This window comes from Macrobrachium nipponense, chromosome 13 (assembly GCF_015104395.2).
Source record: "Macrobrachium nipponense isolate FS-2020 chromosome 13, ASM1510439v2, whole genome shotgun sequence".
NCBI classification, from domain to species: Eukaryota; Metazoa; Arthropoda; class Malacostraca; order Decapoda; family Palaemonidae; genus Macrobrachium; species Macrobrachium nipponense.
Genome location: NC_087206.1, coordinates 58,513,478 through 58,537,739, shown reverse-complemented (window position 1 = coordinate 58,537,739; position 24,262 = coordinate 58,513,478). Strand labels below are relative to the sequence as shown.

The 24,262-nt window shown below is 40.4% G+C and overlaps 1 protein-coding gene across 1 annotated transcript in view; it reads left to right on the top strand.

Annotated features, from left to right (window-relative positions):
• The window catches only part of LOC135225805 (uncharacterized), a 26,518-nt gene extending 21,328 nt beyond the window's left edge, over nucleotides 1–5,190 (top strand). Inside the window, exons 3-5 of the mRNA XM_064265300.1 lie at nucleotides 14–129; nucleotides 242–404; nucleotides 2,533–5,190. Coding sequence (XP_064121370.1) covers nucleotides 14–129; nucleotides 242–404; nucleotides 2,533–4,439 — 2,186 coding nt within the window. The 3' untranslated portion in view covers nucleotides 4,440–5,190. The remainder of the gene's footprint in view (nucleotides 1–13; nucleotides 130–241; nucleotides 405–2,532) is intronic.
• Nucleotides 5,191–24,262: the final 19,072 nt, after the last annotated feature.

Below are 24,262 nucleotides of genomic sequence, written 5' to 3'. Positions count from 1 at the left end.
ATCCTGTTGAATGTATGTCCTTTGTCAGGGTACATGGTTGACACTGGGCAGTGTGAATGCATGCCTTACAGCAAACCATGCAACAAGGAAGCTGTTTTGATATCGGTGGCATCGGCATTCTCTAATCGGGTTTGTATAAATTACTTTCTTCATGGTTACTGTTTATAAGAAATTTCAAATGCCTATCAAGAGACAATGGTAATAAATAAAGGCCATGTCTGTAGTGTTCTCTTACTTCCAGGTTTTAGCTTGCTTGCCAGGAATGCGGTTGTGCTGTGATGAAAGGCAATCGCTGGGAGGACGCAGTGAACGAATTGGATTGACTGACCATATAAGAGGCTTTGTTCTGCAAATGCCTCATTTGCTACGTAGAAACAGGACAAAAGCACAAAATTTTGGTAAAGGTAAGTTCAGGCTGGACTGCAATATTTTTCAATTGTACTTTCTCAGGTTTTGTGTTGACACTCTAGATATTGATGTTTTTTTTAGCAATACAAAGTTTGAAATTAAAGATTAAGGCTAATCAAAGCTTCATATTCCCGAAATTTCATGGAATTCCCAGTTTTTTACCCCCTTTGTATTGTACAAACTAATTTTTTTGTGTAATGGATGTGTGCAAGGTTCCATTTAGACTTCAAGTAAATAAACTTAAGCAGTTTATAACACTCGCCAAGAACCAGATAAACCATTGCCTCAAACTGCAGGCAACCTCCCTCCCTCCCCCTTCAACAGAGCAAAGGTTTTGAGACCAAAGCAAACAGAAGAAATTTTCTACTACCCATAAAGTCTTGGGACACGTTTTCAGTTTGATAGTAACATTAAAGTAAGCAAAGATTGTTTACAATGTGTAATAAAATAGTTTTATAATTTGCAATGTGGGTCAATTAGCAATAAGGTGAAGTTGTAAGGAAAAATATACATAGGAATTTGGAGAAAACTCTTTTTATACCCTGTATTTTATGCAGGACCATATTTATACAACCACATCATTACTTGACAGCTGACTTTTCAGGTCATTTATAAGGTACAACACTAGGTTGAGGTTGACACAAGACTAATTCTGTTCTAGATCAGTTGGACTTTGGGGGGAGTCATCTACTTTAGGCAGTCAAGCTTTAGAATGTAATTGAAGACCCATTTATCATGTCTGTGTAGCTTTACTTGGAATACTTATCTCTGTGGTATCAGGTGGTGTTTTGTGGTCTTAGTTTTGTGGAAAGACTAATAGGCAAGTTGGAAATGACTCTGGAATAATTTGTTATTGATTTTGGTGTGTGTTTGTGTGTATATTTTCTATGATTTTCGACTGTTTTACAGTGCAGCACAGATATTTTAGGTTAGGTTTACTTTGGAGGACACAGGATATCTGTATCAGTCAGTTGGGTGTCTCGTCTGGTGACAAGCATGGTCTTGTAGTGTCACTTGTTTTTTTCTGCCTTGCCATTGGTTGTGGGTAGTAAGTGTGGTTGGAATTTGAACACATTATTTGGCCAGGGCAGTACATAAATCAAGAGTTGAATGCCCGCTGAATGGTGTAATTGTGAATGCTGCAGTGGTTAACCCAGCCTGAGAGAGCTTCTCAGGCATAGGAGACTGGTGTTGCTTCTGACATGGTTATTCCAGTGCCATGAAGGATGAGGTGCAGTTCATCGATGTGGAAAGGACAAAATCATCGGCTCATGGGTTGTGGAAATTCTTCTTTGCCAGACTTGTGTTTGGGTTATATTGGTTGTTTGGGTGCTTGAGACACTGTGGTGTCAGTGTCTTCACATTCCCCTTTCCTCCCTGGTGGAGAATTTGTCAAGAATTTGGTTGTTCCACTTCAAAGGGGTGGGAGAAGTGTGGATGAGCGGAGATATTTCTCTGGAGGGGTCTTGTTACAAAGAGATGGGGCCTGCTTGTGTTCGTGTTGCTTGCACTACTCTTCTCTTGAATTTTTAATTGACTTCTCCTTCCATCACATCCGCAAGATAAGGTTCACAATAAATGGACAGAAGCGATCGTGACTTTAGTGACTATTAAAAGCAAAATTAAACAAAATAAGAACAAAACATGTTTCACAGATTGTTTTTTTAATGCTACAAAATGCCACCAGGGGTCGATCTATCAAGCGTGAGAAAGTCAACAGAGCTTAAATGCCATATTCCGTATTTTGGTGGCTATCTGTAACAGTAGGCATGGATTAAGTTTGCTTGGTAATTACTAGTATTACCAGAAACATCTGCACTGTAATAAGACAAAATAAGCTCTGGGTTGAATTCTAAGATATAACTTTTAATAAAGGTGGTTTTTATAATTTTGATTTGCCTATTGGTAATTTTAAGTTTTTTTTTTTTTTTTTTTTTTTTTTTTTTTTAAGTTTTTTTTTTTCATACTGGCAATTAGTTCTCAGGCTCTTGACTTTTGTTACTTTACTTTAACAAATTTGTCAGTGTTAGGTATTGTAACTTTGTAGGCTTGAACTTTTGTATCGTTTGCCATTTGCATAAATTGAAGTATTGTTCAGTAGGTAAGGCAATTAATCTTTTTCAGGTGCGAAGAGTCGAAGCGAAAGCAATGCTTACAACCCTTTACTTGATGCTGAAAAAATTAAGAACAGCCAAGAGAGTGAACATAACCATTCTACTGGCACTTCATCACCAGAAGTTATGGAAGATCGAAAACCTTTAGATTTTACAACAGGTACGGACAAAAACCCTGATGACACGAATGATAAGGAAGGGAGCGAAGTCTTCAAAAATAGTATATTGGAGACGAGACAATTGACCCATGGAGAGACTCCTGAACCCAAAACAGAAAACGTTAATCAGATGTTGAATACAAGAGCAGTTGTTGGAAATGAAGAAGAACCCATCAAAGATTGTGGTGAACGAGGTAAATGCCCAATGGTGGGTATCAACATATCAAACACAGTGGCAGAAACTTTGGGGACAGCGTCAAGCAGTAATTCAGGAAGTGAAAATGGTATTACTACTTTAACAACTTTGAGCTTGACAACTTTGCTAGAGACAAGCAGTGTATTAGGAAAACAGAGGATAGATAAAACAGAGGAAACAACCCAGACATTGATGGTGGGGGAAGTTAATACAGTTGCTGTAACATCTGTATTAAGTGCAGCAACTCCATATGAGTCATGGGCACCAGTAGAGGAAGCTGCTACTAACATTACTACAGCAACAAACACAGTAGAGGAGGTGGGAGTGTCTTCATTGGTTATGTCTGAAAATAAGGATACTGAATTACATTCTTCATATGACATAGAGTACCCAGTGACCAGGATTTCTGATGCAGTAACTAGTAGTAACCCAGTTTCATTACTGATAGACCTCAAAAGTAGTGAATTTTCCTTCAGTGTTTCAGAAGTACTGGATAGTAATCATCTGAATTACAGTACACTAACTTCAGGAATAGAGGCTACACCAGTGAATGAAATATCAGAAGCTACTGGATTTGTGCAAGTGATCCCAGTCTCAAAAGTTCCTGTAGCCTTGATTTCTAATAAAGATAATGAAACAACCATGATGAACTCTACATATATATCTCCCAACATAACACAAGATCATCAGCCTGTACTCTTTGAGGCACACAGTACTTCTAGTATTCAACATATGACTCAAGTTTCTGTTGAATATAATGAACAGAAAAGTCCTACGGCAGAATTGTTGGCTACTGGTGTGCAAGGTTCAGTTACTCCCCTGAAGGACTTTAGTACAAGACACTCAACTCAACTGGAGAGTTCACTGCATGCAGTCTCGACACCAAGTGCAAATTTTAATGATCTTGGAGTTCTATCATCTCCGACAATGCTGGAGAGTTCCTCCCAAGCTGGGGATGGAGGGAAGCCAACAGGCCTTACTAACGATATCATATTAGTAGAAATGGCGAGCTTCGCATCAGGAAAAGATACCAACAACTCTCATCAAATGACAACTTTAGCGGGAAAAATTGGTGATACGGATTTGATTTCACGTACAGGAAAATCCTTAAATTTGGACAAAACTCTTCCTCCCAACAACTCACCTTCCACCTATTCAGCTGAAGGTGCTAATACCTTTGCACCAGAGGCTTATTCTAAAGGAAGTAAAGAACTTCCAGTTGAATTTAGAAATTTCTTGCTTCCGAACACCGAGTTGGCCATTACAGAAAGTAATATAAAGTACACCACAACTAAAACCTATTACATTATTATGAGACCTGCTAAAAGTTCACTTGTGCCTACTACCATGGAAAAAGTTTCTGCTACCATCAAAACAAATTCAGCCCATTTCACATCAATTCCACACACTTCTCAAGGAAGTGTTAGGCTCTATCAGCCAACATTTATCAAGCCTTCACCTGATTCGCAGGAACAATTCAATGACTATTTGAAGACTGTTCGTAAAGAATCTAGCGAGTCAAATCCTGGAAAAAATAGTTTTTTTAATTGGATTTTTGGGTAACTTAAATCTATTTTTTGCTCGCCAAGAAAATATACCTTCAGTATTAAGCTTTTTAATTTCTAGCAATTTTAGACTGATTCAAGTTTTAAGTTTTTATCGCCAGTCTTATACACGCATGAACAATTTTAAATACAAAACAATTTTTCTTCTTATATCCTTGACTTTTTCTTTTTATAGAATTGTTTCACAGGGTAATTGCCGACATCTGATTTACTTTGGGTTTCGTGCTCTGCAGCCCTTGAGTTAATACTGTTATGTTATTTATTTTAGATGGCCAGCTTTTTAAAGATACCCTAGTGAAATTTCTAGTCAAATATTTTAAGATAAAAACTTGTCTTCATTAATGTTTAAGTGAACTGTTTTTAAGTTTTGAGTGCAAATGTCTGTACACGAATTTCTATTTTGCCATAGAAAATGCTAATTTAATTCTTTAATAAATGTATAATGCTTTGAATAAAAATGTTCAAGCATTAAGCTTTAGTTTTAGAATGTTTTATATCCTTATAATATTTTGTTATAACTTGCAATAAGAGGTTGTTTAAAACTCCAGAATACTAAATATTTGTGCTTTCATAAATTCCCTCTTTGAGGTCAGAGACTGTAGTACGTACATCTTAACGTAACTGATAAGTATCTTTACGTTAGAGCTCGGCATTTGGGTGCAATGATCTCGAGATGCAGTTTCAACTGTTTCAGACTATATGCATTAAAACAGGGCTAACAATTTTTGGAGCCAATAAATGTGTAAACTGTCAATTTTTTAGAATTTTTCTCCTTGAATTGTAACATGACATCGGTGCACACTTGATCCAGCTATCCAGAAAATATGCATAACTCTTGCACACATCACAAATAAAACATAAGATTTCACGACCCACATTACACCACCTATACTGTTGTATTAAAATAAAAAAAATAAAGAGAGCAAGTTTTCTTTGCAGATTAATATTGTTTTATAGCGATATAGGCAGCAGTTAAGATTAAAATCTTGTCACCATGGAAATTCGTAACAATCAGTAACTCTGAAGCCCCGTCCACACGGTCGACGAACTGTTCGATGTGAGGTCAGAAGTGGGGAAAGTCGGAACTAACCGCTGTATCGCGCTTCTGAAGTCACATTGAGCAAAGGTCGCCCCTGTGGACGGTGCTTAATGTTTGAGAAACCCTTGAAATGATTGTCCTGAAATCCTTTGTCCCAAAAATTTTCATTCCAAAAATAAGGGGTTGGTTTATGTAGAACTCTGTTAGTTCCCTGCTTATCAAACGGCTGGTCAGATGGGCATGAAACTCGGCAGGGTTATGGTGGGGACCCCTAAGATGGTTTGTAATGGGGTTTCATCCAACCAACCCCCCTCCTTTGTAGGGGGTGGAGGTGAGAAGGGATTCCCTGAAACTGAGCAGTTTCTGGCCATGAAACGAGGCTGGTTATTCCCGTAGACTTAGTTACTTTACGAATTTTCATACATGACTCATACTGACAGTCTGAGAAGATCAAGCGTAGAGGTTCATGATACCTTGAACATTGAACAAAGACAGTACAGTAGTACCTCGAGATACGAAATTAATCTGTTCCGAGGCGCCTTTCGTATCATGAGGTTTTCGTATCTTGGACCACATTTTACATGTAAAATGGCTAATCCGTTCCAAGCCCTCCAAAAACACCCCAGTAAATTTCATCATAAAGGTAAATTGACCTATAAACAATGAAATACTACAACAATTTGGACTATTCAATACATAACTTAATAATAAAAATGCAAAACCTGTAAATAAAGTGTATATTAGCGTACAAGAAATATTATTACTGTAACGTAAAATGTGGAAGCTTGCCTTTCGAGTGAGGCTATCTCCGAAAGTGGCGGCAGAGGAGGATGACGACAAATGGCAGATACGTACACTTAACTTTACGAAACATAAAAAAATGTCAGAAAAACAAACTAAACTTTACAAAACACATTAACTAAACTGTAACACTTAACTTCACAAAAAACTTATAATAAAATTTATTTATTGTTTTTATTTTTTTTTTATTTTTACATTTCTTTTTACTTTTTTATACTTTACGTAATTTCAATTTCTTCACCACCGAATGGATGCCAGTCCGTTTACGGAATTTTTCGAACCGCCCATGAGAAGCCTTGAACTCTGGGGTTGCCGTTAATGTCCCCTCTTCCGCGGTCGTCTTCGGCTTGGGCAATCAAATCGCCAAAAATAGCGCTGGCCTTCTGGCAGATTGCCGTCTCGGTTATCATATCGCCATCGATTTCTTTGTCCTCGATCCATACAAGAAGCAGCCTTTCCATTTCATTATGCACATGGCTCCTCTTGTTGGACTAAACAGTCACGCCCTTGGAAGGTGTAGCTGCTTTGATGGCTTCCTTCTGCTTAAGGATGGTGCCTGTCGTCGACTAATTTCGGCCGTATTCCTTAGCGATCACACTCAACCGCAAGGCAGCTTCATACTTTATTATCTCCATTTTTGTCTAGATAGAAAGCATTCTCTTCTGTGAACTTCAGCAACTTTCTTGGGACCCATGACTATATGTACTGTACGTAATTAAGTTACGTATGTAGTACGTATTCTAATTAGGTTCTCACAACACGATAAAGTAGCACAACGAAATCACTAACGAATTTACGATACTAAACGAAATTGTTGGACCGAACGAATGCCGCATGTGTACGGTAAAGCTTCTGGTGCGAAGTGGCCGAGCGAAGGCATGCCACCACGTAAGGTGCATGATGGGAGGGATGCTGTCCAATAGGAGAGAAGGATCTCATGGCTTGGCTAGCATCAGGAACCAATGGAAGAGCAGGAGGATGGTGGCGAGTCTACTAGAACTTAAGATAGCGGCGCAAGGCGCGAATTTCAAAATTGTTGTCGGGTGAATCTCGGACTTCCAGAAACCTTTCGTATCTTGAAAACTTTTCGTACGTAGAGCAGTAAAATTTTTCGTGTCGCCTTTCGTATCTCGAGGTACCACTGTATATGATACGGTAGTAAATGCGGTTTTCAATGGAAACTCTGAGCACAAGATTTTTGCCCTGAGTGCAAACGGTGGAACTGGGAAGACATACCTGATAAATGCCATAATAGATTTTCTCTGCTCGGAGAAAAAAGTCTTACTCGCCACTGCTCTTTCTGGCATTGCAGCTACCTCACTCCACAATGGTCTAACGCTTCACTCTTGCTTCAAGATTCCCATCATCACCACTCCTGAATCCACTTGCCAGGTGTCTGACCAACATGCAAGTGCACAGCTCTCCAGGATGACAAACTTTATCATAATTGATGAAGTCAGCCAAGGTGACAAACTGTTATTAGAATGTTTGGATCGATCATTGCGTAACATTAGGAAGAATCGAGAGTTGTTTGGAGGAATCTGCATTCTTGGTGATTGGAAGCAAATTCTTCCCGAATTCTTCCCGTGTGAAACGCGGAAGTCAAGCACAGATAGTCAACGCAACCTTGAAGACATCATACATCTGGAAGTCAGTAACAGAACTGAAACTATCACTCAACATGAGAGTTCGCAATTCATCCGATGCTACCTTTGCGTCCTATCTCAGAGACATAGGATCAGGGAACTGTTCGTACATTGAGCCTCCGAGAAATACGATTGAAGTTCGCCATGAATTTGTGCTAGAATCCTCTTCGGTTTCTGATATTTGCAAGTTTGTCTTTAATGGATTAAGTGAGAGTTATGCGGACCCGTCGTGACTGTTTGCGAGCTGTAATAGCTTCAACCAATGAAGTCGTCAATAGTGTCAACGAGCACATGATCAACAACTTCCCCTGAGAAAGTCGTGAATATTTCAGCTCGGACACAATAGAAGATGAAAATTATCATAAATATCCGCAAGATTTTTTGAATAACTTAAATCCATCGGGACTGCCAGTGCACAAAATAATTTTGAAGAAGTACTGCCTGGTAATGTTGCTTCGAAATTTCGATCCTGCCAATGGACATTGCAACGGAATGAGGTACACCGTTATGGAGCTAAAATCCCATGTTATCGAAGCAGTGATAGCAATGGGCCCTCACACCGGCAAAAGTCTGTTCATCCCCCGGATTCCTCTGGTGCCTTCGGACACCAGAGGATGACAGACTTTATCAAAATTGATGAAGTCAGCCAAGGTGACAAACTGTTATTCGAATGTTTGGATCGATCATTGCGTAACATTAGGAAGAATCAAGAGTAGTTTGGAGGAATCTGCATTCTTGGTGATTGGAAGCAAATTCTTCCCGAATTCTTCCCGTTGTGAAACGCTGAAGTTGAGCAGAGTCAGTCAACGCAACCTTGAAGACATCATACATCTGGCTGGAAGTCTGTAACAGAACTGAAACTATCACTCAACATGAGAGTTCGCAATTCATCCGATGCTACCTTTGCGTCCTATCTCGGAGATATAGGATCAGGGAACTGTTCGTATATTGATCCTCCGAGAAATACGATTGAAGTTCGCCATGAATTTGTGCTAGAATCCTCTTCGGTTTCTGATATTTGCAAGTTTGCCTTTAATGGATTAAGTGAGAGTTATGCAGACCCGTCGTGACTATGGTTGCGAGCTGTAATAGCTTCAACCAATGAAGTCGTCAATAGTGTCAATGAGCACATGATCAACAACTTCCCCTGAGAAAGTCGTGAATATTTCAGCTCGGACACAATAGAAGATGAAAATTATCATAAATATCCGCAAGATTTTTTGAATAACTTAAATCCATCGGGACTGCCAGTGCACAAAATAACTTTGAAGAAGTACAGCCTGGTAATGTTGCTTCGAAATTTCGATCCTGCCAATGGACATTGCAACGGAATGAGGTACACCGTTATGGAGCTAAAATCCCACGTTATCGAAGCAGTGATAGCAATGGGCCCTCACACCGGCAAAAGTCTGTTCATCCCCCGGATTCCTCTGGTGCCTTCGGACAACCGGTTTCCGTTCCAGTTTCAGCGCAGGCAGTTTCCCATCAACCTGGCCTTCTCATTCACTGCAAACAAGTCGCAGGGCCAGACTTTGGATCGTGTTGGCGTGTTTCTGCCGTCACCCATGTTCACGCATGGCCAACTGTATGTGGCGATGAGCAGCAACTGACTCTGCCAACTTGAAATTAAGTTGTAGACAAACTGATAATATTGTGTACAAAGAGGTTCTGTAGTAGGTATGTATAAAAATCGCCCTTATTTTAATATTGCTGAACAAATAGTACATATAAATTTTTCACTTCTGCACCCGTATTTTATTACCCATCGTAGATGAGTAAGTTTGCTAGTAAAGGAAATGTTGATTAAACAAAGCTACAATTCCTACCACCAACTAAAGTTTTGTTAATCTCCAGTAAAGGGCAGTCTTGATATAAACAAACTGAAGCAGATCAAACCAAGTGCAAAGTTGTGGTGGTGCTCATTAAAAAAAATTCGAGGTAATATTTGATCCTTGGATATTGAATAACCCACGTGATTGGTCCCTGAACCAAATTATGCCGCAACAATACAGAGCCTAAACGTTAAAGTGTCGAGGGATTGTCCAGTTTTCAACCAACAATGTATATTATCTTAATCCTTGGAAGTCGACAGTTGAAGCTTTTTGTTACTAGGTTTTTAAGGATTTACGATATAAATATCTTAATATGAATGTCCTCTATTTCATCAAGAACAATCCTTGGACCAACACTAAGTTAAAATAGGTAAAATCACGCTGGTTCAACTAGAAATTAATAGAATGTCCTATATTTCATAAAGAACAATCCTTGGACCAACACTAAGTTAAAATAGATAAAATCATGGTCTGGTTCAGCTATAATAAAATTATCCCTGATCGGCGGGAAGGATGTCATAGGCTCATATACCGAGCAAACCAGCGAAATGGTCGTGCCCGTGTTGAGCGAAATCGCCAGTCTGTGACCGGTGATCTGAAAAAAAAAAAAAAAGGCCTTTTATCATAGATATTTTTCAAACTTGAGCATGACTTTGTATTTAGTTTACAAGCAAATAATAAAAAAAAAACAATTGATTAGGTATTTGGATCTTAAGGCCTGCCCTCTAATGGGCACACTTGACGGGCAAACAGTCAAATTGCCCAATGGGTCTTGTAGCAAAATCACCACGGTGGTGCCCGATGGCTTGAGCTTTGACCCTGGCAGACGCACGTTAACCATATACATTTCTTTTACTGAGCCATTCTTTGCACCATATTCTATTCTTTTTCTTCTTTTTCATCACACAAAGCAATTATGTTACACAATATCTTCTTCTGTGCGGTAGGCACAATGTTTATCGTACCACACTGAACACACTACTGGCATCGTCGGCACGCCCACCTCTCCATCGCCTCACCTGTGTGGACAACATTCATGGGTAAGCCTGCCAGAATTTGCCCGTCAATCCTGGAGCACGCAGATCAGGCCCGCTCGTGCGGAGAGGCCTTTACACATAGTTAATGGGAGCAAATGTCTTATCAATTGTCTTATCAATTTGAATATATAAATACAAAATACAGTACACTATATATACACAGTACATATTTACATGTATAACTGATTAAAAAAAATTGGAAGGCAGTGATTCTGGCATAAATAGAGGCACACGTCACGAAGGAAAGTGAAGCAATGTAGTAACCCTCCTTTGGTACACAGTTTCACTTTTCTTTGTGGCTTTTGTCTTCATTTAGACTTGTATATTATAAATAAGCCTTTAGACTTTTATGTGTTGGCTTTGAAGTTCCTCGTTCATTTCTGAAAGCTGTAAAGTTCATTGCTAGTTTGCCTTCTAGTTAGTAGGGGTCTAATCACTCCCGGGGCATTTTTTTTTTTTTTTTAGATTGGACTAATCCTCCATTTCTGCCCTCCATATTTGGCTCTGTTGAGTTGACTTGGAACCTGAATTCCAAGCTGTAAGCAGTTGGTATCTGCACCTTGACTTGTGATCCTGCCATCTCTCTTGCATTTTATGGATCTACAGCAAGTCTAACCATTTATATATCTTCAGCCGGCAGTTCTTCAATTATCACCATTTTATTTATTACCTCGGGTGCAGTACTTGCCAGAGGGACCTCGCTTGGCGACCGTAAGGTGTGTTGGCCATTCATAATAAATTACGAGTAGGATTACTGGGATTACAGAGTATAATTATGATAAGATTACAAGGATCAAGGCCGTGCTGTATTAATCAGCTGAATTTGCTGAAGGAGCTCTATAGTGTTATTGTATTGAGATTTGCTGTCCTCAGTCCTTATTGGAGTGCTTTTGGAGGAGAATTAGATAACATTTCATCATCATTTATTAGTGTAAAATTCAGGTTATAACTTTCTATTATTTTCATTCCTCGCTGTGGCCCCTTTTCACCTCCAGAGGCTGTATGTGTTGCCTATTCATTTGTGTAGGCGTTTTGTGTGATTTCATGTTAATGAAGTGACCTAGTAATAACTTTATTGAATTACACTATTTTGGCAATTTTTATATTTTGTTTAACCCCCTTAAGTTATTCTTGTGCTGCATTTTGGATTGCTTCAACATTCAGTGGATTGTTGTATTTAAGAACACTGGACTGTTAAGGGTATTTTGGTGGTTTATGGTCTTGAAGACAGCGTTGGTAGTGGTCCGAGGAGTCCATTACAGATACACAAATACACTCTTACATGCATATGCAGTCACGATTCTCTCTACTGACACCAGATATCTTGAACTATTCTTATAGTTCAGAGTAAAATCAAAATTGCAACTGAATGACAAAACATCACTTCTTCGTAGACACAACAATTTATACTAAGGCAAGAAAGAATGGCGTAACAAAAATATTCCTGTTTAATCCAGCTTTTCTTAAAGGTCATTTGCTCAAATGTCATTATGAAATAAAAATGAAGGTTCAAAGCAGTTCATCTGGTAATTTTACTTCGTACTAATTCCAGTCTCTCTCTCGTGGACCGTTTTAGTAACTTTCACTTCATTTTTATTCGGATTCCAGTCTCTCTCTCTCTCTCTCTCTCTCTCTCTCTCTCTCTCTCTCTCTCTCTCTCTCTCTCTCTCTCTCTCTCTCTTTCTGTCGAATTCCAGTCTCTCTTGACTACTTGGCACATCAATCTCAGAACCATGATTCATCTGCATAAGTAAGTTCTCTAATTCAATTCTAAAGTTAAAATATCCTTCTTATTGTACTTAGGTATTCCCAAATTAATTAAGCATCGGACAAGAATTCTGTGGGTTTTTTCTTCATACCATAAATTAACTTTAACTTCGTAGCATCTCCATTATCTGATGGTTCTCCCTTAAATCCTGCTAACACATTCTGAGCTTGACCTTTAAGACACTGTGTGAGATATGTGTACTTTGTTACAACATCAAGGTCTACTCTATTACCTATCAGTGACACAAACTGATTTCCAAAATCGAGTCCAGTCTAATGGATCTCCATAGAATTCCTTCAACTTTATTTCTGGAAGTTTAACTTTAAATGATAAATAAGGAAGTGGACTAGGTGGGCGATTTGGACTAGCAGGAGGTACAGCCTTTAAACTCTGCAAATGCAATGATTACTTCAATATTAACTTATGATTATTATCATGAATTTCATCGTGAATACTTTATCACTGTGACTATCTTTATCATGGTGTTTAGTTTAATACTGTCTCCAATGAGAAAATTTTGCATAAGAGATTTCTATAGACTCCAAAAGACTGACACCTGCATTAACATTATAGCATTTGAAGTGTAATCTACAGTTTTCACTAAATCCTCACAGATAATACTAACAATTTTGTCCATCTTCTCCATATTTATCATATTCTCAACAATAATGCAGAACAAATCCCTTAGGCTAACAAATCATAAATGAAATGAAAGGCACATAGCTTACACAGTGAATAAATCTGACTAGGCTAAAGCACATAGGCTAGCATAGGTTGTTCTTTCAGGCATGTGAATAATTCCAGCATAATAAGACTGCAATGTGCTCAAAATTTTCAATAGCTTTAACTAAAAACGCTCTACAGTAATGACTATAGATATCTTCTAGACCTACTGGTCAATCAGAAATAACATATAGCCTAAGCTACCTTTGAGCATTGAAATCCAGTTCGAAGGACCAGAATAAACTGCTTGGAAATTGAATTTGATAAGTGATGATTAGTGAACTGTAAATTTAACAGATAGGTTACACAGTTTCTATACTCAGAATAATTGAGTGCACCGACTTCGATTAATACAAACACTGCAGCCTAGTGCATACTGAAAAAATAACTTGCCCTACCTTAAAATCAGCAATAGGATAATTCAGGACACTTTACACTTAAGATAAAAGCTAATTCTTCTCACTCAAGCTGCGAAAGCAAGATTCAAAGCAACACAGCCTGTCCTAGAACTCAAATGATACTAGTCGAGCCTAGACTGATTTATAACAAGAAAGAACAATATTTCAGTGTTTCAACAATCAAATGTAAATAAATCCAATAAAATAATACCATCAAAATTTTATTGGTAAAACGTCAGTAGCATGCTGTACTGGATATTAAAAAAAATAATCACCTACATGGAAAGAGCATGAGAAAAGCTATATAAAAAAGTCATTATATGAGAGATTGAACGAGGTGGAATTAAAGGAGCTTGATAAGTTTTACCTAAATTTTTTCTAATTCAGGAGAGATGTTTCCTATACGGTAATGTTTACTTTTAATGAGCTATGTAACTACTAAAATCCGCAGAGAAACTAGTACACTATGACATCTTACACATTTGGCCAATCACAGTTTCTTTTTTTGACACATCAGAAACTTTGGCCAATGGCGTGGGTGTTTGAAAATTTTCTTGGCGTAAGAATACATTATCTTACCAATGCTATTTCAGTTTCTTCTTGGACATGGAGCCGGTAGCCAGCACTACTACTGAGCAGCATTTACAGGGTAATATTCCAGATCCTGTTGACAAAATTGCAGCATCTGGTAGTGACTGTTATCTAAGTTATGGTGATTTTTGTCTAGTGTACTCTGAAAATACACAAAAACTAGGCGGTTGTGTTAGGTTGTGCCCTGCAAATCACTTTTCTCCAGCTCCCCCACCCGAAAACCCAGGTTCCGGTAGATCTACATTACTATTCCGCGGCAGCCTCGACTGTGGCAGTTGTGGTTTTTCTATGCAGTTTTACCTCCTGAACAAGAATTTTAAGTAATATTTATTCGGACGACTGTAATTAACCCCCAAGAGCTCGTACTAAACACGGCGAAATACATTTGATGCCGAAATTCCTGGTGGCTTTCGTATTTGCAGGGATGAAGATGTGGTCATGTGGAATGCTTATATAGAAATACCTAGGTTCCCACTGGGGTCCCCTATAATTGTAGTAGTAGGCTTAGGGTTAGATTATGTGAGTAGGACAAAGTGATGGTTTCTTGTTTTAAAAGTTTCTTAATGTTTCTACGCATTCTGCAACACCAATCTGGTGGTTTCTTTTCGTTTTTTGTCATAAAACCTTAAAAAACTGGTGCAGCCCTCTCCTAAACTAGTCTAAGAGAACACCAGGTTTAACCTAGCCTAGCTTGAAAGCTTGGTTAGACTTAGGCCCCGTCCACACGGTCGATCTTTGGTCAATGAACTTTGTCCGATGTGATATCAGAAGCGGAGAAACCGCGAGAAAAGTCAGAAATTTGCCGCGGTTTCTCCGCTTCTGATGTCACATTGAACAGTTAGTCGAGCAAAGCTCGGCCGTGTGGACGGGGCCTTACATGGGGACCTCCCCAGGCTTGTAAGCAGATACAGTAAGTCTTAAACTACCTAAGTCTTAATAATAAGCACTAAACTAACCACTGCACAAAGCTCTTAATAATAAGCACTAAACTAACCACTGCACAAAGCTCGGCAGGGATAGAAATTTAATGATTTAATAAATCTAGGCTAGCCTAAAGCTGGGTATAGGTATGCCTTACATACACTTTGGTTCACACAAAACTGGCCTACTAGTATGGCATAAAATTATGATCATAATTGATAAAGGAGGCCTTATCTGCACTGCTGTAAGGCTGAACGATGACTAATACTCCAGGCTGGCTTAGCCAATGGTAATTCTTCGAATATTCTTAGCCTAAAGAGGGCCTCAGATTCCTATCACTTGAGACAACTACTCTTTTTCAGGCTCAATCTTCCATTAAGGATCATCTAGTGCTCCCTAATGTTAGTATCTTACTCGAACAAGAGGAATAATGGGGAAAAATGTAGGTACAATGAAAAAAAGAAATACCAAATTTGTAACTAATTTGTATTTTTCATAACTAACAAACCTGAGGTCTTAACATTAGGATTTACTAGCGCCAAGCTGGAAACCGGTAGAATTAAAATTACACTTGTGAGATCCAGGGACTATTGGCATCTATACCAGGTCACGCGGCATGTATACCCAGAATGCCCACGGCTACCTGTGACCCACCAGTTATATTTCTAACCCAGTTTAGACTGCTAGAGGGGTCGTTCGAGATGGGCCTTTACCTGTTAAGACCTCAGGTTTGTTAGTTATGAAAAATACAAATAAGTTACAAATTTGGTATTTGTTCATATATAGAACAAACCTTCGGTCTTAACATTAGGATAGACTTACTTATTGGAGGGAAGTAAGTCTCTACAACTGACTGGGAGTTTGCAACCTTATCCATTTCCGAATATATAGGGAAATTCTAAGAGAATGGACAATGAACCTAGAACCAAAGATATAAGCGAATCTATTGGTTTCCCTCACTGGGTGTAGATACCATTCTATGGTTTACTCTTGTCCCTTGCAACTGGATCCACCTTCACCCCTCTCTTCCCTATTATCTAGAGGGGTGTGTTGCTACTGAAAACTATATCATAACCTAAGATAGCTTCACAGTATGGCTGACCACGTCACCTGCATCTAGTCCGTTCCAGCACATGACGGTACTCTCCTTCATATTGCCCGTAGTTAAAGGAGTAGGAAGAAAGTAGTAAAGAAAAAAGACCAGTCATCCCATTCATTCTACTTTCATACCTTCATCTTAGACTAGACGCAAACTGACCCGCCAGGGGCACTGGATGAGCTATATCACTTGTTGGGCCGCCACCACTGGACCCAAGGAAAAAGTGTCCAAGGATCTATGGGCAACGTCTTTCAAATAAAATGAGGTGAAAGTTGTTTGGCGTTTCCACACTCCAGCTTTCAGAATTCTATCCACAGACATGTTCTTCTTAAATGCCAGAGAAGCACTCAAGCCCCTGATGTCATGAGCTCTAGCTCCCACCTGGCTATCTGACCCTCTGTCTTCTGCCATATAAGCATCTCTGATCATCTCCCTTAACCAAAATGATATTGTATTCCTGGACACTTCCTTCTTGTTCCGTCCTGTACTTACGAACAACCTCCGGCACCCCGGCCTGAGGTGCCTTGTTCTCCTTAAGTACTCCCTTAGTGCCCTGACGGGGCACAGAAGCATTTCATCTTTGTCATTGTCTACAAAGTCTGCCAAGGAAGGTATGGTAAAGGAGTCGAATCTGCCGTCTACTATTGTTGGATTTTGGGTCTTGGCCACGAATTCTGGGACAAACTCAAATACCATTGACCTCCAACCTCTCGAGTGCTTTATGAGATATGACAGGCCATGTAGCTCCCCCACCCTTTTGGTTGAAGCCAGGGCCAATAAGAAGACAGTCTTCAGGGTCAGGCTCCTATCCGTGGACTGCCTTAGTGGTTCGTAGGGGGGTTTTGTCAGACTACTCAGTACCATGGTCAGATCCCAATCTGGGGCTTTTAGCTCCTTTGGTGGGCATGACTGTTCAAAGCTCCTCATCAGCATGGCCAACTCCCATGAAGACGAAATGTCCACTCCTTTCATTCATAAGACTGAGGCTAGAGCCGCCCTGTACCCCTTCACTGCAGATACAGACATGCTTTTCTGTTCTGAGATATATCAGAAAGTCTGCTAACTGCTGAATAGTGGTACCGAGTGGAGACAAGTTCCCTCTACGACACCAATCACAGTATGCTGACCTCTTTCCTTGGTATACTGTCGCAGATGATTTTCTGATATTTCATGCCATCTGAGTTGCTGCTTTCTGCGAAAACCCTCTCGCTCGGAGGAGATACTTGACAGTCTCCACCCGTGAAGCGATAGGGACTTCACTGACTGGTGGTACCTCTCCATGTGCGGCTTGACACAGTAGGTTGCTCTATGGGGGTAACTCTCTTGGCACATCTACTAGGAGTTCCAGTAGGTCTGGAAACCACTCTGCCTTCGGCCATAACGGAGCTACCAGGGTCATCTTGAGGTTCTGAGACTGCATTACCCTGTTCAGAACCTGACGGATTAGACAAAATGGAGGAAATGCGTACACGTCCAGATTGTCCCAAGGGTGTTGTAGCGCATCTTCTGCTACTGCCTCTGCGTCTGGGACTACCGAGCAATACACTTCCAACTTTTTGTTGTACCTGGTTGCGAATAGGTCTATGATCGGTCCTTCCCACAACATGAGCATCCTGTCCACTACCTGTTGGTGCAGGGACCACTCCGTTCCCAGAATCTGATCCCTGCGGCTCAACTTGTTGGCCACGGCCCTGATGTCTACCAGGTTCTCTACAGCCCACTGATGAAGTTGAACTGTCATCACATGTAACTGCCGAGAAACTAGGCCTCCTTGTTTGTTTATATAAGCTACTACTGTGGCGTTGTCTGACATCAATACCACTTTACTCTCTCCCTGAATTCCTGTAGAGCTAGAAACGCTGCTTTTAACTCCAGCACGTTTATATGGAGTTCTCTGTCCTTGCAACTCCATTTTGCTGACACCATCAACTCCTCCATATGGGCTCCCCAGCCTTCTAGTAATGCATCCGAGAACAGCAAGAGGTCTGGAGAGGATTGTTGAAGGGGGACACCCACCGTCAGATTGTCGTCGTTCACCCACCACAGCAAGTCTTTCCTCACTTCTGCCGACAAGGGAATTTGCTCGTATGGGTGATCTACTATTGGTGACCAAAACTCCATCATCCTCCATTCTAGGGACCGAAGGTGTAGCCTTCCTTGTGGTACTAGCTTCTCCAGGGAGGTTAGGATTCCCAGCACCACCTGCCACTGTCTTGCTGGCTGTCTGTTTTCCCAGAAAGGCATTCACCACTTGTTTGCATTTCTCTATTCTTTGGTCTGTCGGGAATACTTTGGCTTCTGTTGTGTCTATAACCATTCTCAGATACTCCAGACGTTGACTTGGATCCAACTGCAACTTCTCCTGATTTATCACAATACCTAGGCTAAGACAAAGCTGCAGGAGGGTCGCCCTGTCCCTGAGTAATTTCTCCCTGGACTTTGCTATCACCAGCCAATCGTCCAGATACCTTATTAGCCTGATCCCCTGAGCATGCGCCCACGTCGACACGAGAGTGAACACTTGTAAAAACTTGAGGAGACGTTGTCAATCCGAAGCACAGGACCTTGAATTCGAAAGCTTTCCCTGCAAGACTGAAGCGGAGAAATTTCTTTGAAGACTGATGGACTGGTATCTGAAAGTATGCGTCCTTTAGATCGACTGTCAGCATAAAGTCCCCGATCCTGACTGCTTGTAGAACCGTTTTTGGAGTTTCCATCTTGAAACTGGTTTTCCTTATAAACAGATTCAGCGTTGACAGGTCTATTACTGTCCTCCACTCCCCGTTGGCTTTGGGTACCAGGAAAATCCTGCTGTAGAAGCCTTTTGACGGACTGTATACTTGTTCCACAGCTCCTTTTTCCATCATCTTCTTCACTTCGTCCTGCAGAATAATGGCCTTCTGAGATTTGTGGGCATAAGCGATGTGCGGTAATGGCTGATCTGTCAGGGGCGGGGTTACCTCGAACGGGATCAAATACCCGATCCTGAGAACATCCACCACCCACTGCTCTGCCCCTAGTTCCTGCCACACCTTCCAGTGATTTGCCAGGCAACCCCCCACTGGTGTGGCCGAGTGATGAGAGGCGCCCATCCTATCTTCTTGAGCCTCTCCCTCTTCCCCTACTGCCCCTCCCTCTGTTGTTTCTATTGTGAAAGGGCCGATGAGTTAGCCTCTTTGGGGAAGAGGGTCTTGTGGCTCTATTAGGGATGTTATGTCTCACTGTCTTCTTTCGAGACATTTGCTGCTGTCTTCCCTCCAAAGGAGTAGCTTGACTGTAAGACGTTTTCCTAACTGCCTGCTGCACCAACCTATCGTTAGTGTCCATCCTTCTATCTATCGCCTCTTCCAGTATGACCTCTGGCAACAGCACTTGCGGCTCCAAGATATCCCCATTCCTCATCGCTAACAGGAAATCCAAATCCACATTGTGGCTTAGTCTAGCCAACGCTGCATCTCTCCTCATTAGCAGGATATTTGCCCAAACATTGGCACTTATGTTTGTCAGGTACGCAATCACCTTGGAACATGACTGTAGTAATCTAATGAACAATGATTCATCCACTACTTTTCTTGTTACTTCCGAGGATGCAATCTTCGCCTCTGCTGTTGACCAAAGATCTAACCAAGAAGCAGCCTGAAAGACAGAAGAAGCTGTTGCTTCTAACGTAGCAGCCTCTTGGTACGTCATCGAAGGGCACTCCATTTTAACCTGATCCAATGTTAATCCAGGCCTTAATCTTACAACATTAGGGTTCACTTGTCTAGACAGCAAAGGGACCTTCGGTGTCGTATAATATTTCCTTTGCTTTATCATTGGAGGGGGAATAAATTTAAATGATCTATTAGAACTTAAGGAATTATCCCTTCCTGCAATCTTTGCATTTACGTGTTGCAAGACCGAATCCGCATGACTCGAACAAGGCAATTCATACGGCACCTTGGTATCCCTTTTTAATCCAAATGCCATGTCAATTCCAGGCGGAAGCATACTGGCCGGTGTTTCTGTCTTCTCCGAAAGGTTATTGAATTGACGAATCAAATCAATCACCTCTGCATACAAGGCCAGAAACTCTTGGTTTTCTCCTTCCTCCGGCTCTAATGTACCATTCTCCGTCACAAGGGATGTTGTCTCGCCCCTATCTTCTGACAGATGGCCCGGAATTCCACAGCCGCCTGCTCCTACGGCCGCGGTCTCTTTGATCTTTGCTGGCCGCCGTTGGCTCGATCCCAGATAGTCAGCAGGGGAATGAGAACGCCTCACTCTTTCTCTGCTCACGGATCTAGAGCGAGAATCTCGTCTAGATCTCCAAGATGAAGGCTCCCTTAAGACAGATATAACTTTGTCTCTATTAGTATTGGTATCGTTTATGAGCGTTGGAGAATTCGGCCTCGACCTTTCATCCAGACGGACACTGCCTTCCACGAACGTATCCGCCGAGGTTGCCAACTCCCTATTTTTCGTACTTTTAATAGGAGCCTTATCGTCCTTCGTACGTATTTTGAATGGCCTTACGGGCGAAACTGGGACCTGCATTCTATCCTCTGCTGCACCTTTCGCCGCCAACGTCGATTTTACCAGCGGTATCGTAGTTTTTGCGATTCGAACTGGCAACTCCGCATCGGCCGCTAGTCCGTCGGCCGTCGCCTCTCTCGCTTGTTCGGATTCTTGCGAATGGCTTCGTCTGCTAACCTTGTGCTTACTAGCCACTGACTTCCCGACCTTCCTGGTGACTTGGATATGACAGTCTTTGGTCTGAAGATGAAGAAAAATTGATTCTTCTCCTCTTAGCCCGAGGATCAGTCGCTAACTCCCGAATCCTCCTCCAACGCTTGACTGGCGCTCGCCGTGACGTTATTGGACTTAGCGATGACGCTGAACTAGAGGAAGAAGACGAAGAAGGCGAATCACACTTTTTCTTTTTGTCTCTCTTATCCATTCTCTTCTCTATATCCTGTAATTTCTGCATTACAGTTAGCATTGTCGAGTCAGAAGGCGTATTAGAGTCTGGGTGCAGCGAAATAGGCCGAGAAGCAGTCTGTGACGTCATCACACCTGCCATATCGGTGTGTGACGTATGTTGTGACGTCTTCCCTCTCGTAGGGAGAGACTGAGAGGTTTCTGCTGGCAACCGCACGTTTGCTGCCAAACTACCTCCCACGTTCTGCATCGCTGTAAACACCGAGTTTGATGGCGTAGCCGCGGCATTAATTCCCATAAATTGCAAGCCAGGGGGATGAGGAACATTCAGCGCTGCCGGACCCTGCTGGAACCGTGACACCTCATAATGCGCAAACAAACCATCCAAGGTTGGTACGCCTGGTAGGCCTAGAGCTGACCACATACCATCCAACCTATGCGCTTGGGGAGCAGGAGCCTGGAACAAAGATGGCGGTTCTCCCCCTCTACTTGCTGGGAACAAAGGAGAGTGCATATTATTCATAAAATTACCCAAGGCCCCTCCTGACGTTTCCGATACTGAACCGCTAGGAGAAACCGAAGGGGTATGAGACAAATCAAAAGCAGGTGGAGAAACATATGGAGCAGCCTGGTTTATTGCCGATACAAAAGAAGCCGGTAAGGTTTGGTCATCCAAAGATGGCGTCACCACCTTCCTTTTGTATTGGCTTTTCTCATAGGACTTTTTCCACTGTTCCACCGACCAACTGCGACAAACAGAACATGGATTAGTAATCGTACATACGTTTTCCCTGCACCTACTAGAACATGGAAAGCCACTGACTCCTGGGCATTTCCTTTGCCTCCTCTTCGAAACGGCAGATGATCCCGATGTTGAGGCAAAATTCTCCATCATTCCACTTATACACTCTTCACTCACACTGAGCACACTCGGAGAAAGAAAAGGTAATAAGAAATGAAAAATGAAATGGATAAAAAACGGGCAAACTGAAAAACCGGCTTTAAATCAGATAGACAGTAACACGTCTTATCTTAACCCTTAAACGCCGAATGGACGTATTAAACGTCGAGTCGAAATGTCTCCCGTATGCCGAATGGACATACCATACGTCGACTCAAAAATTTTTTTTTAAAAATTTGTGGAAAAATACTTATAGGCCTACCAGCCGAAAACTTTTGAATCACGCACCTTGAGGGTTGCTGCGAGTTCATGGATCGAGGTGTTGTTTTGTTTACAATCGTTACACAGGCGCGCAAGCGCGAATTTCTTTCTTGCCGCACTAAAAAGTATCTGTGACACATCTCGGAAATTATTTTGTCACTTTGACATAATTTTTGTACCATTTTAAATTAGCCGTTACATGGAGTATTAAATATGAAAATGTGCGCATTTTTATGTAGAATACAACAAAAAAATACTCATGATTGTAGCTTTTATCAGTTTTGAGATACTTTTATATAAATAACGATAAGTGCCAAAATTTCAACCTTTGGTCAACTTTGACTCTACCGAAATGGTCAAAAAACGCAATTGTAACCTAAAACTCTTATATTTTAGTAATATTCAATCATTTACCTTAATTTTGCAACTAATTGAAAGTCTCTAGCACAATATTTCGATTTATGGTGAATTTATGAAAAAACATTTTCCTTACGTCCGCGCGGTAACTCTTCCGAAAAAAATCATACATGTGATTGTGGTAATGTTTGCACCATTTTAAAATTAGCCGTTACATAAAGTTTTATATATGGAAATGTGCGCAATTTCATGCACAATGCAACTAAAAACAACCCATGGTTGTAGCTTTTATCAATTTTGAAATATTTTCATATAAAAAATGGTCGAAAAACGCAATTGTAAGCTAAAACACTTATATTATAGTAATATTCAAACATTTACCTTCATTTTGCAACAAATTGGAAGTCTCTAGCACAATATTTCGATTTATGGTGAATTTATGAAAAAAATAACATTTTCTTTACGTCCGCGCGGTAACTCTTCCAAAAAAATTATACGTGCGATTGTGGTAATGTTTGCACCATTTTAAATTAGCCGTTACATAAAGTTTTATATATGAAAATGTGCGCAATTTCATGTAGAATACAACAAAAATTAATTGAAGGTTGTAGCTTTTCTCATTTTCGAAATATTTGCATATAAATCACGATAAATAGAAAAAAAACCACGTTCGGTCAAACTTTGACTCTACCGAAATGGTCGAAAAACGCAATTGTAAGCTAAAACTCTTACAGTTTAGTAATATTCAGTCATTTATCTTCATCTTGAAACAAATTCGAAGTCACTAGCACAATATTTAGATTTATGGTGAATTTAAAAAAAAAAACTTTCCTTCCCTCCGCGTGCTGATTCTCCGCCACAAATCTCCGAAATGCATACGTCCCATTCTCGGAATATTTGCTCCCTTTCATATTAGGCATTTCATAGAGTTTTATATATGAAAATGTGCGCAATTTCATGCAGAATAAAACGAAAAATATTTGAAGGTTGTAGCTTTTCTTATTTCCGAAATAATTGCATATAAAAAATATATATATAAAAAAATCGACATTCGGTCAACTTTAACTCGTCAGATATGGTCGAAAACTGCATTTGTAAGCTAATACTCTTACAGTATAGTAATATTCAATCATTTGTCTTCATTTTGAAAGAAATTGTGATACTATTTTTTTTGTGTTGCTTCTATCGTTTTACAATGTGTTATATACCAAAATGATCGCAATTTAGTGTACATTACAACGAAAAAAAAGTAACTTGTTACCTTTAACCGTTTTGCGCACAGCGCGATTTGAATACAATTATATATGAAATTTCGTTTTTGTGCTATCATATATCGCATTATTTATATACGATAATGATAATTTTTTTCATTTTTGATGGTTGCATACTAAACTTCAGCCAATGATAAAAAAAGGAGCCAAAAATGAACTCTTAATCTTGAAAACTAAGCGCGCTGTGATTTTTTGAAAAAAATATTTTTTCCACTTCCGCTCTCACTCTGAAACACCTCCGGCACACGGGAGACTT